At 36.5% G+C, this 12,046-nt stretch overlaps 1 protein-coding gene across 1 annotated transcript in view; it reads left to right on the top strand.

Moving 5' to 3' along the window:
* Positions 1-6,825: 6,825 nt before the first annotated feature.
* The window catches only part of LOC306829464 (uncharacterized protein), a gene marked incomplete at its 3' end in the record, with an annotated part of 110,003 nt that continues 104,782 nt past the window's right edge, over positions 6,826-12,046 (top strand). Inside the window, exons 1-4 of the mRNA XM_079352507.1 lie at positions 6,826-7,020; positions 8,591-8,622; positions 9,373-9,408; positions 9,757-9,787. Of these exons, the coding sequence (XP_079208633.1) occupies positions 6,919-7,020; positions 8,591-8,622; positions 9,373-9,408; positions 9,757-9,787 (201 nt within the window). The 5' untranslated portion in view covers positions 6,826-6,918. The remainder of the gene's footprint in view (positions 7,021-8,590; positions 8,623-9,372; positions 9,409-9,756; positions 9,788-12,046) is intronic.

Below are 12,046 nucleotides of genomic sequence, written 5' to 3'. Positions count from 1 at the left end.
GAATGGGTGTGTATGTGGTGAGATGTTTAGCGCTAGAGTGCGTGACATCATCGCTTAGAGTGCGGCACAGTTGTCAGATTGTTTCAAAATCTCCCGAACAAATTGCTCTAGCGATCACAATTTTCACACCACATGACTAAATTTACCCTCAAAACGTAGGAAAACTTGTCCTCTCGCTCACATTAAGATTTCAGGACAAACGGAGCTACGGTTTGGACACTGTGACCTTCAAAGCGGCAGGTGGTCCAAAAAACTCTCCATCTGCGATAATGTTAAAAGAAACGAAAAATGTCAAATGAAAGAAAAATTGACTAAGTTTTTAAATCGCTGTAGTTCCAACATTTCTTGGATGCCAGACATAAAAATTACATCAACGCGTTCAGCTATCTCTCCTCTTGCTCATAAAATCATCATTCAGCCGCAAACTCTTCATTTTACCCCTTAAAATGAGCACTGAATAGGGAGATGTTCCCCCATTTTCTCAGTCGAAGCTGCCAGCTGAATGCAGTTGCTCTTGATTGCACTTACACACAAACACCCTCCCCTCCACACACGCACACACATGCATTGAACTTTATACTGTAAATGCTTTTTTTCATGATTGGGGGCTGTGGCTCAGTAGGTAGAGTCGTCGCCCCTCAATTGGAAGGTTGAGGGTTCGATCCCCAGCTCCTGCGAGTGACATGTCTGATGTGTCATGTTCTTGTACAGATACTTTCAATTTCTTCTACTTCCTTTTACTACTGTTTTTCTTCTTCCACTTTTCTTCTGCTATTTCCTCTTCTTCTACCTCTTGTTCTTCTGCTTTTACTTCTTTTTCTGCTTCCACTTCTTTTACTACATTTTCTTCTATCACTATTTCTTGTTCTTGTACAGATACTTTCACTTTCTTCTACTTCCTTTTCTCCTTTTACTACTGTTTTTCTTCTTCCACTTTTCTTCTGCTATTTCCTCTTCTTCCACTTTTCTTCTGCTATTTCCTCTTCTACCACTTTTCTTCTGCTATTTCCTCTTCTTCTACTTGTTCCACTTTTTCTTCATTTTCTGCTAATTCTCCTCTACTTCTGCTAGTTCTTCTTCATTCAGCAGTGTTTCTGCAACATTTCAGCAGGAAGCATTCACACGCATTTTCCGCAGGGAAATGCAAATTTTCTAGTTAGTGTGAATGCTCAAGCATTCACACTATTGTTATCCAAATCTTTATTATTATTATTCCACTTCCGTACGTTTTTTGCTTCGCTTCTACTCTTCAACCGTTTGTGCTACTTACACCGTTCAACTTTTATACTGTTCTGCTTCTTCTGGACAGGTGTGCTATATCTTTTCACGTTTTTACTACTTTTACTTTTTAAGTTATTTCACTTTTTCCACAAATTTTCAAAAAAAATTTCCCCATTGAAATGAATGGGATTTTTTTCCACTGTTTCACCTTCTTCTCAGCCTTATAACTTTTGCTGTGTTCCACGTAGAGACTTCATTTTTACTTTAAAACGTTCGCACGTTTCTCCACTACTTTTACTACATTTACATTGTTTTGCTATCTTTTATACTTTTTAAACTATACCTCCAACTGTTTTGTGATGTTTTTTACAGTTTTTTACGTTTTTGAATGGGTGTCTATGTGGTGGAATGTTCAGAGCTAGAGTGCGTGACATCATCGCGAGAGTGCGGCAGAGTTGTGAGAATATTTCAAAATCTCCCGAACAAATTGCTCTAGCGACCACAATTTTCACACCACATGACTAAATTTACCCTCAAAACGTAGGAAAACTTGTCCTCTCGCTCACATTAAGATTTCAGGACAAACGGAGCTACGGTTTGGACACTGTGACCTTCAAAGCGGCAGGTGGTCCAAAAAACTCTCCATCTGCGATAATGTTAAGATTCACCGATTCATTTGGAAACTGATCTCTCTTGACAAAGTTTTTACATCGCTGTAGTTCCCACATTTCTTGGATCCCAGACATAAAAATTACATCAACGCGTTCAGCTACCTCTCCTCTTGCTCATAAAATCATCATTCAGCCACCAACTCTTAATTTAACCCCTTAAAATGAGCACTGAATTGGGAGATGTTCCCCCGTTTTCCTAGTCGAAGCTGCCAGCTGAATGCAGTTGCTCTTGATTGCACTTACACACACAAACACCCTCCCCTCCACACACGCACACACATGCATTGAACTTTATACTGTAAATGCTTTACTTAATGATTGGTGGCTGTGGCTCAGTTGGTAGAGTCGTCGCCCTTCAATCAGAAGATTGAGGGATCGATCCCAAGCTCCTACGAACAACATGTCCGATGTGTCCTGTTCTTGTACAGATACTTTCACTTCCTTTTCTCCTTTTACTACTGTTTTTCTGCTATTTCCTCTTCTTCTACTGCGTGTTCTTCTGCTTTTACTTCTTTTTCTGCTTCCACTTCTTTTACTACATGTTCTTATTCTATCACTATTTCTTGTTCTTGTATAGACACTTTTGCTTTCTTCTTTTTCTTGTTCTACTTTTACTATTCCTACTTTTACTACATTTTCTTTTATCACTATTTCTTGTTCTTGTACGGATACTTTCACTTCCTTTTCTCCTTTTACTACTGTTTTTCTGCTATTTCCTCTTCTTCTACTGCTTGTTCTTCTGCTTTTACTTCTTTTTCTGCTTCCACTTCTTTTACTACATTTTCTTCTATCACTATTTCTTGTTCTTGTACAGATACTTTCACTTTCTTCTACTTCCTTTTCTCCTTTTACTACTGTTTTTCCGCTATTTCCTCTTCTTCTACTGCTTGTTCTTCTGCTTTTACTTCTTTTTCTGCTTCCACTTCTTTTACTACATTTTCTTCTATCACTATTTCTTGTTCTTGTACAGATACTTTCACTTTCTTCTACTTCATTTTCTCCTTTTACTACTGTTTTTCTTCTTCCACTTTTCTTCTGCTATTTCCTCTTCTTCCACTTTTCTTCTGCTATTTCCTCTTCTTCCACTTTTCTTCTGCTATTTCCTCTTCTTCTACTTGTTCCACTTTTTCTTCATCTTCTGCTAATTTTCCTCTTTTTCTGCTGATTTTTCTTCATTCAGCAGTGTTTCCGCAACATTTCAGCAGGAAGCATTCACACGCATTTTCCGCAGGGAAATGCAAATTTTCTAGTTATTAGTGTGAATGCTCAAGCATTCACACTATTGTTATCCAAATCTTTATTAGTGTGAATGCTTGAAAGCATTCACACTATTGTTATCCAAATCTTTATTATTATTATTATTAGTGTGAATGCTCAAGCATTCACACTATTGTTATCCAGTTCTTTATTAGTGTGAATGCTCAAGCATTCACACTATTGTTATCCAAATCTTTATTATTAGTGTGAATGCTCAAGCATTCACACTATTGTTATCCAAATCTTTATTAGTGTGAATGCTTGAAAGCATTCACACTATTGTTATCCAGTTCTTTATTATTATTCCGATTCTTCTACTTCCGTACGTTTTTTGCCGCTCTTCTACTTTTGCACCGTTTGTGCTACTTTCACCGTTCAACTATCATACTGTTCAGCTTTTTCTGCTCATTATGGCTATATCTTTTCACGTTTTTACTACTTTTACTTTTTAAGTTATTTCACTTTTTCCACAAATTTTCACAAATTTTTTCCCCATTGAAATGAATGGGATTTTTTTCCACTGTTCCACCTTTTTCTCAGCCTTATAACTTTTGCTCTGTTCCACGTAGAGACTTCATTTTTACTTTAAAACGTTCACACGTTTCTCCACTACTTTTACTACATTTACATTGTTTTTCTATCTTTTATACTTTTTAAACTATACCTCCAAATGTTTGCTGATGTTTTTTGCTGTCTTCCCCGTTTTTGAATGGGTGTCTATGTGGTGGAATGTTCAGAGCTAGAGTGATGACATCATCGCTTAGAGTGCGGCAGAGATGTGAGATTATTTCAAAATCTCCTGAACAAATTGCTCTAGCGACCACAATTTTCACACCACATGACTAAATTTACCCTCAAAACGTAGGAAAACTTGTCCTCTCGCTCACATTAAAGTTTCAGGACAAACGGAGCTACGGTTTGGACACTGTGAGCTTCAAAGCGGCAGGTGGTCCAAAAAACTCTCCATCTGCGATAATGTTAAGATCCACCGATTCATCTGGAAACTGATCTCTCTTGACAAAGTTTTCACATCGCTGTAGTTCCCACATTTCTTGGATCCCAGACATAAAAATTACATCAACGCGTTCAGCTAACTCTCCTCTTGCTCATAAAATCATCATTCAACCACCAACTCTTAATTTAACCCCTTAAAATGAGCACTGAATAGGGAGATGTTCCCCCATTTTCTCAGTCGAAGCTGCCAGCTGAATGCAGTTGCTCTTGATTGCACTTACACACACAAACACCCTCCCCTCCACACACGCACACACATGCATTGAACTTTATACTGTAAATGCTTTTCTTCATGATTGGCGGCTGTGGCTCAGTTGGTAGAGTCAATCGGAAGGTTGAGGGTTCGATCCCCAGCTCCTGCGAGTGACATGTCTGATGTGTCCTGTTCTTGTACAGATACTTTCAATTTCTTCTACTTCCTTTCACTACTGTTTTTCTTCTTCCACTTTTCTTCTGCTATTTACTCTTCTTCTACCTCTTGTTCTTCTGCTTTTACTTCTTTTTCTGCTTCCACTTCTTTTACTACATTTTCTTCTATCACTATTTCTTGTTCTTGTACAGACACTTTCACTTTCTTCTACTTCCTTTTCTCCTTTTACTACGGTTTTTGTTCTTCCACTTTTCTTCTGCTATTTCCTCTTCTTCCACTTTTCTTCTGCTATTTCCTCTTCTTCCACTTTTCTTCTGCTATTTCCTCTTCTTCCACTTTTCTTCATCTTCTGCTAATTTTTCTTTCAGCAGAAGTTTCAGCAGGGTTTTGCACCTCCTTTATATCTTGTTCTACTTTTACTGCTTCTTTTCTCCTTCTACTTTTCCTGTGCTACATTGTCCACTATTTCTTCATCTTTAGCTAATTTTTCCGTTGCTTTTACTTATTCTTCTTCATTCAGCAGTGTTTTGCATAACATTTTCGCAGGGAAACACAACCACACACACACAGACACTAGACTTCAAAGTGTAAATTTTTACTTTTTCTTCTACTTCCTGCTTTCTCAGACTCTTCTTGTACTGTCTTCTTCGACTACTACTCTTACGTCTTCTACTTCTTGTTCTTCTGCTGCTTTTTTACTTTTTCTTATTCTTCTACTGCTGGTACTTCTTTTACCACTGTTACTTCTTGTACTATTTTTTCTCATGCTACTGTATCTTCAACTCCTACTTTTACTTCTAATAGATCTTATTCATCTTCTACTAATTCATTTGCTACTTCTGGTTCTTCTACTACTGATTTTAATCCTTCTACTTCTTGTTCTTCTGCCTTTAATTCTATTTCTTCTGCAATTTATTATTTTACTTCTCATTTTTCTGCTGCTCTTCTACTATCTATTCTTTTACGTCTACTGCTGTTTATTCTACATATACTTTTACCTCTTCTACTTCTTGTTCTTCTGCTTTTACAACTTTTTATTCCCCTATACTCTTCTACTTTTTTCTTCTAGTTCAGCTTCATACTGTTTATAGCTCTTCTGCTAATATCTCTCCTCCTCATACACTCTGATTATTCTGCGGTATAATACCTTCTTCTACACTCTCACAGTCCTATAATATTATAACCTCTTCTCTTTCACGCAACCCATAGTATTAGACCTTCTTCTCCTCCTCCCTCCTCTCTCACACTCCTATGGTATTATACTTTCTACCACTTGTTCTTCTACTCTTCTTTTATTTCTATACTGCTGTTTCCTTTTTTACTACTTTTACTTCCTCTTCTCTCTCTCTCTCTCTCTCTCTCTCTCTCTCTCTCTCTCTCTCTCTCTCTCTCTCGATACAATGATCGATCAATAACATGAAATGTCATTTTTGAAATGTAGAGTACTTGGTTTCAAGGGATTGAATAATGTTTATATTACTTTTTTTAAAATTTGCTTTCCTTACACTCATCACTGACCAATGCTTCCAATAAATGAGCTAACAAGTGACCCGCTTCACCATGGGACAGGTGCTGAAAAGTGCTTTAAAGTTTAACAACTTGCAGCAACATGGACAGCCTCATATTAAGGTGTGCTTATAGGCCTGTGAGTTTGTGTGTGTATGCGTGTGTGCGTTGGAGTCAAAATGCATGCCTTTAATTGCTTTAGTGTTGTACACCCACCAGCATGTACATAAATCAGCAACTATGCACTTGCCGACTGACAACAAAATTTTCGCACATGCGGTGCCTAAGTAATGACAAACAGACAGGTGAAAGTTTGATATTATATTTAAGCCACTTTAGGTGCTGTTATCTATATGACCACAACATTTTGCACAGGGTTGTTCCAGGGTGGGGTTCGTGACCAGTTAAGACCTTTCTCTAGCTCACTTGTCAAACTCACGCTTTGAGAAGACAGGGGACTATTTCAGAACATATTGTCATGACATTTTAAGTTATTTATGGTGTCATGACAAGGGTGAGTAAGTAATACACCTCACCTATGCATTATTCTTTCCTTCTACGCTCTTGAGCTGCTGTGTCTGGTTCCTACTGTGTCATTTTTGTACTTTTAAATAATCACATATATAACATATGTATATCTAACAGATTATACATACTATAAACCTATCATAAAAAGATATAGAGAATTCAGTTTGATTCAATAAAAAATGTGATTAATGCAAAGAATATAGTGGGCGAAATGCAGTAATGATCTCAACAGCTAAAATATGCTAACAAACGTAATGTAATAAGTTTAATTTGTAAATTTAAACTGTTCAAGACACATCTTTAAAGTCATCTCTGGGGAAAAACCACGAAAAAACTGTGTGCATTGCCTCAATGTCAGTGAATTCCTTTATTCCGAGGGACATTGAACGCCCCGCTCATAGACAACGTCATCTGCGCGAGACTGTCACTCACTTGTCTGTGGATATTCTTGCGGTAAGTTATCTCTCCTCAGTATAAAGACTTTCAAGGAACAAAAACACATTCTGGGTTTTAGAAATAAGACATAATATTCTCTTTTACCCACATTTACCATGGGAGAAAGGGATAGTTTAAATATTTTACATTTCAACCGGAGAGTCCTACGTTTGAGCTAGTTAGCTTGTTGCTAGCTGCCAATGACTCAGCAGAAAGTTGAACTTTTAGTAACATCCGGTTAGAGGGCGAAATGTTTCTCTAAACATGATGCTATTTGTTAGTTATGTGTTCGTATACTGCCAACTACAGAGAAGCTACCCTTTATATTATGTAAGAGACAAAACCAACTTATACAAATGAGGCGTATAGTTAATACTTCAACCATCATGTGAGCACCGCATCATGCGCGTGCTGAGGTCTTTAAATCTGCATCTCTGAGTCACAGCAGTGATGACATTGAAATGAAACATGTGGTAATACACAATTTACTGTTGATATTTAGTCTAAGTAATATATGTTGCCAAATGTTCATTTATGACTATTTTTCTGTATAGAAGCTTTTACATATTTAAATAATACTGGTTTTGTCAAACTGCAGAGAGATATTTTGTCAGTAGATGGGTTTTTTTCTCATACAGCTTTATTTTATAGTTTTTATTGTTGAGCTTTGGTAATAAAACCCCTCAAACATGTTGAATTAAAATGTTTTTTTTTTTCTTTTCTTCCTCCTACATCACTTCCTGCACTTTTAAAACTGACTGGACTCCTTCCCCCCATCAGAAGAGTAAGTATGCACACATTAATCATGATTTTACCATCACTGAGTGAAAATCGTACAGATTTTGAGCATGTGCTGCCTCTCGAGCAGTAGCAGCACATTGTTGTTGTCATTCTTTGTCGACACACAGCCCTTAAATTGTACTGTATAGTGAAAAAGAATTTCCCCTCAGGGACAATAAAGTCAAAGTCTGTCTAACAAACGTTTGCCTTTTTAAAATGCTATTAACACCATTTAGCCTCTGATTCTACAACTTACCCTAAATATGTGACTTGTATGTTATCTGAAGCCTGTATGTGAAATAACTCTGGAATAGAACTGTCACTGTGAATGTACATATGTAAATGCATACTATTTTATTTAAATCACCCTCTGTGGACACTCTTTCATATAAATACTGTAAAGATAACTACATCATGTTTACTTAAGCATCTTTTGCACTACTCATCACAACACTATTGTCTTATTTAGTCTTGGACATTTTATTTATTTGACTCTCACTTGTATGTCACATGACCTGAATTATTCAGCCATAGTTTCAAACATTTATATCATCCTGGTTATATCAAACTGCAGAGAGGTACTTTGATCATGTGTCACCTGATTAACAGAATTGTGTCATATTAATTTGCTGAAGATCTAATGAAGCTGCAGAAACAAGGAGGATTCAGTTGGCCCTATTCAATGTTTATATATTCAACATATTCAGATAAAGAATCCACCCTGAAACTACTCTGATTGAGCTGTGACATGTTTTTGTAATTTTAACCTGTGGTAAAAGAGCACCTTTTATGTTCTTTGTCTTTTCAGATCATCTTTGACACCCTGCTCAAATCTGATCGGTAAGAACACTGAGAAAAAGTGTTTAGCTGCCAAACTAATATATCATTACTTAGAGTTATTGAATCTCACCATATTAACATGTAATATATCTTTTCTTGCTAGTATGGCCTCCTACATCCTGTAAATATAGGAAATGTATTTTAATAACACAAAGTGAATCATATTTTGACACAAGTTCATCATCAAAAACCGTCCTGTAGTCTGGTGGACGTTAGGCTAACAAGCTTCACTTCCTCAGTTTCCTCTTCATTGACTTTGATAGGTGTGTTTTTGTTTGTGATGCTTTTATACACAGCTCAAGTCCATAACAAGTCAATGAAGTAATTTAAAGTTTAACCACAGCTGTCTCCATACACCAGGAGAGAATCATTATTAATGCTACCTTACAGTAAAGACACTTTAGTGCGACACTTGTTGTTTCCTTTCTCTGTGATCTATTGTAACATGTTTGATACCAACATGATTATTATAATCTACTGATTTATATTTCACTAGTGTCTTCAAAACTGACTCAGTGCCTAAAAAACAAATTCCTCAAGAAAATGGAAATATGATCCACTAAATGTCAGTGATTAAAGTTAATTGAAGTAGGTGTTGGCTTGGCGTTACAGTTCACTTCAAGTATTGAGTTTACATGAATAAATAATATGAAATAAAGACAAGAATTCTGGTCCTGAAGATGTTTGAATGAGCTGTGAGATGTTTCTACAGTGAAATAAAATATCTCTGTCTCCTTCTCTTAACTGCAGACTGTCGTTGACATCTTTCCTTCCAAACCCTGAAATGTGAGTTGACGTGCATGAATTATAATTTTGATTTATATTTTTTACAATTATAATTTTCATGACACATTTTAAAAGTCATCTTATTACCATTTGGCCTCAGCCAGAAATCACTTATTATTGAGAATGTAAACAGTTGAAAAGTTTCCGTTAAACAATAGAAGACACATTTTGACACTTTCCAAATGAAACTTAACAGTCGAGTTAGTAACTGGAAATAAAGCTTAGAGCTGGCACAAATTCTACTTTGATTATTGATAGAAGTTGGAATAAGATGTTAGTTTACATATTAACTTGAAAATGTCACTTTGTCCCCATTCCTCCCCAAACCTTTTGTCCTTCATCTGACAGCAGACCATCATCGGGAGGCAGCCAGTCTGCAGTAAGTTCTCACACACATACACACACACACACACACAATAAATAAGTTGTGGATCTTAGGGATGTCTGAAGTCCCATTTACAGCTCTGGTCATCTGGATTCAGTCACCTTAAAGAGTCAGTTTGTGAATAAGATTGATCCTGTCCAGTCTTTAAACAGGACCAAGGTAAGAAGGATTGTGAGATCCTGACGAGACAAAAATCTGGATCAAAAAGATTTAACTCAAGATTTCAGAATATTCTGGAGAACTAAGTTCTTGTGGTTATAAAGACACATTTCATGGCACCAGTGTTTTGAACAAATTCAACAACTGAATGTGTGAGGTGTTGGTGATTTCATAATAAACTCAAAGTCTCTCCCTCTTTGTCCCCTTCTTTCTTCTCTTCCCCCTCATCTGTTTTGGTCACAGACTCAGTGGTAAGTTCACACAATAAATTACATGATACATTGAATTTTTCCTTTTCCTTTTACAAACTGTTATATTTACAGTATATATAAAATGTATTTTAACATCAACCTAATGTCTGTTTCCTTTTTGTCTTTCAGGTGTGCTGATCTACTTCTATTTTGAGGCATTCTATCTTGCTTTCTGCTGTCCAATCTCCATCTCTCTATTTTGAGACATTCTATCTTGCTGTCTGCTGTCCAATCTCCATCTCTCTATTTTGAGACATTCTATCTGGCTTTCTGCTGTCCAATCTCCATCTCTCTATTTTGAGACATTCTATCTGGCTTTCTGCTGTCCAATCTCCATCTCTCTATTTTGAGACATTCTACTTTGCTGTCTTCTATCCAAACCTCTATCTGTGTTGAGATTTTCAGAACAATCTTTGGGACATTTCAGAACGAAATATCTTTGGAACGAAATATCTTTGGAACGAAATATCTTTGGGACAAATTTTCAGAACGAATTGTTTCTTGGACTGCTTTTTCTTGGGCAAACTGGTTACTGGTATCAGCTTTTTTTGGGATCTTTGTGAATTTCTCTGTTCACATTTCTCTCTCCCTCTTTCCTGTCGTTAATCTGAAGAGCTATTGGCATTAACTTACATTTTGTAAGTCTTCAAATTTATTTGAAAACATTTGTTCAATATTCCATTGAATACAAAATATATATATATATATATATAAAAAAAACTATAATAATATACTATATATATTACAACGATTTGTTTTTGCTAAATCTATTAAGTTTCTGCTGTTTCAAATTTGATCCATTAAAGTTCCAAATTTGTCTTTTCTGACAGACATCAGTTCTTTGATTGATTTGATATATCCTTGTTGATATATTCAATAATTTGACTGAAATTTGATAATATTAATAAAGAAAGAAAACATAAAAAGAACTGAAGTTGTTCTTGAACGTTGTTGCTGAAGAGACCTGTTTGGTTTGTATCAAAGGTTTGATTGCAAATTGATTCACACTCATCAGTTTTTGTTGATATCAGTATAAATAATCATAAAAGTAAAACTACTTGATACAGCAGTTATTTTCACACACATTGTTTAGTAATTCATTTGTCAGAGGTTTTCTGTTGTGATTTAACTTGATCTGTCAAATAAAAGATATCTTGCAGGGAGACATTTGGAGTGGCTGTTCCCTTTCTGCAGACTGAGAGTTCTACCACAGGATCACTCATCCATCACCACCACAACTGTGTTCTTGATTTAAAATAAAAACTTTGAAAAAGTTACTTTATTAGAGTATCATATTACCAGCTAACGTATAAAACAGTTAAAGCAGCACAATGCCAAGGAAGAATAAGAGAGCTCAAGCCCAAAGCCTCCGCAGACAGAAGTCAGGTGATGTGAAGTGTGTAACAGTTTCTCAGAGCAGTGAGGAGGTAAAGAGAGCCACAGCACCTGATCCTGAGAGTATGAAACAAGGAGGACAAATGTCATCATGTGTACCACAGGTATCTTATGCAGACATGGTGAAGAGAGTACGTGATCCAGCTCAGTCTTTGCAGGAGAACAAAGTAGGTCCAAGTGATGAGCAACATGTGTCACAGGTATCTCAAGCAGGCTTTGTGAAGAGAGACAGTCACTCTGATCCACGTACTGCAGGTCCTTCTCCATCTCAGCAGATCAGCAGCACAGGTCAAACTGTTCAGTCTGACTCCACCCAGGTATCTTATGCAGATATTTTAAAGAGACAGGACACGTTTGTAGCAGGCCCATCTCATGCAGACAGTGTAAACACTGGAGGTGATGAACAATGTGTCAGTGCATCCAGAAGTCAGGCTTCTCTTAAATACAG

Source organism: Symphodus melops (genome assembly GCF_947650265.1).
Source record: "Symphodus melops genome assembly, chromosome: 9".
Lineage (NCBI taxonomy): Eukaryota > Metazoa > Chordata > Actinopteri > Labriformes > Labridae > Symphodus > Symphodus melops.
This window is presented reverse-complemented; position numbering and strand designations above follow the sequence as displayed.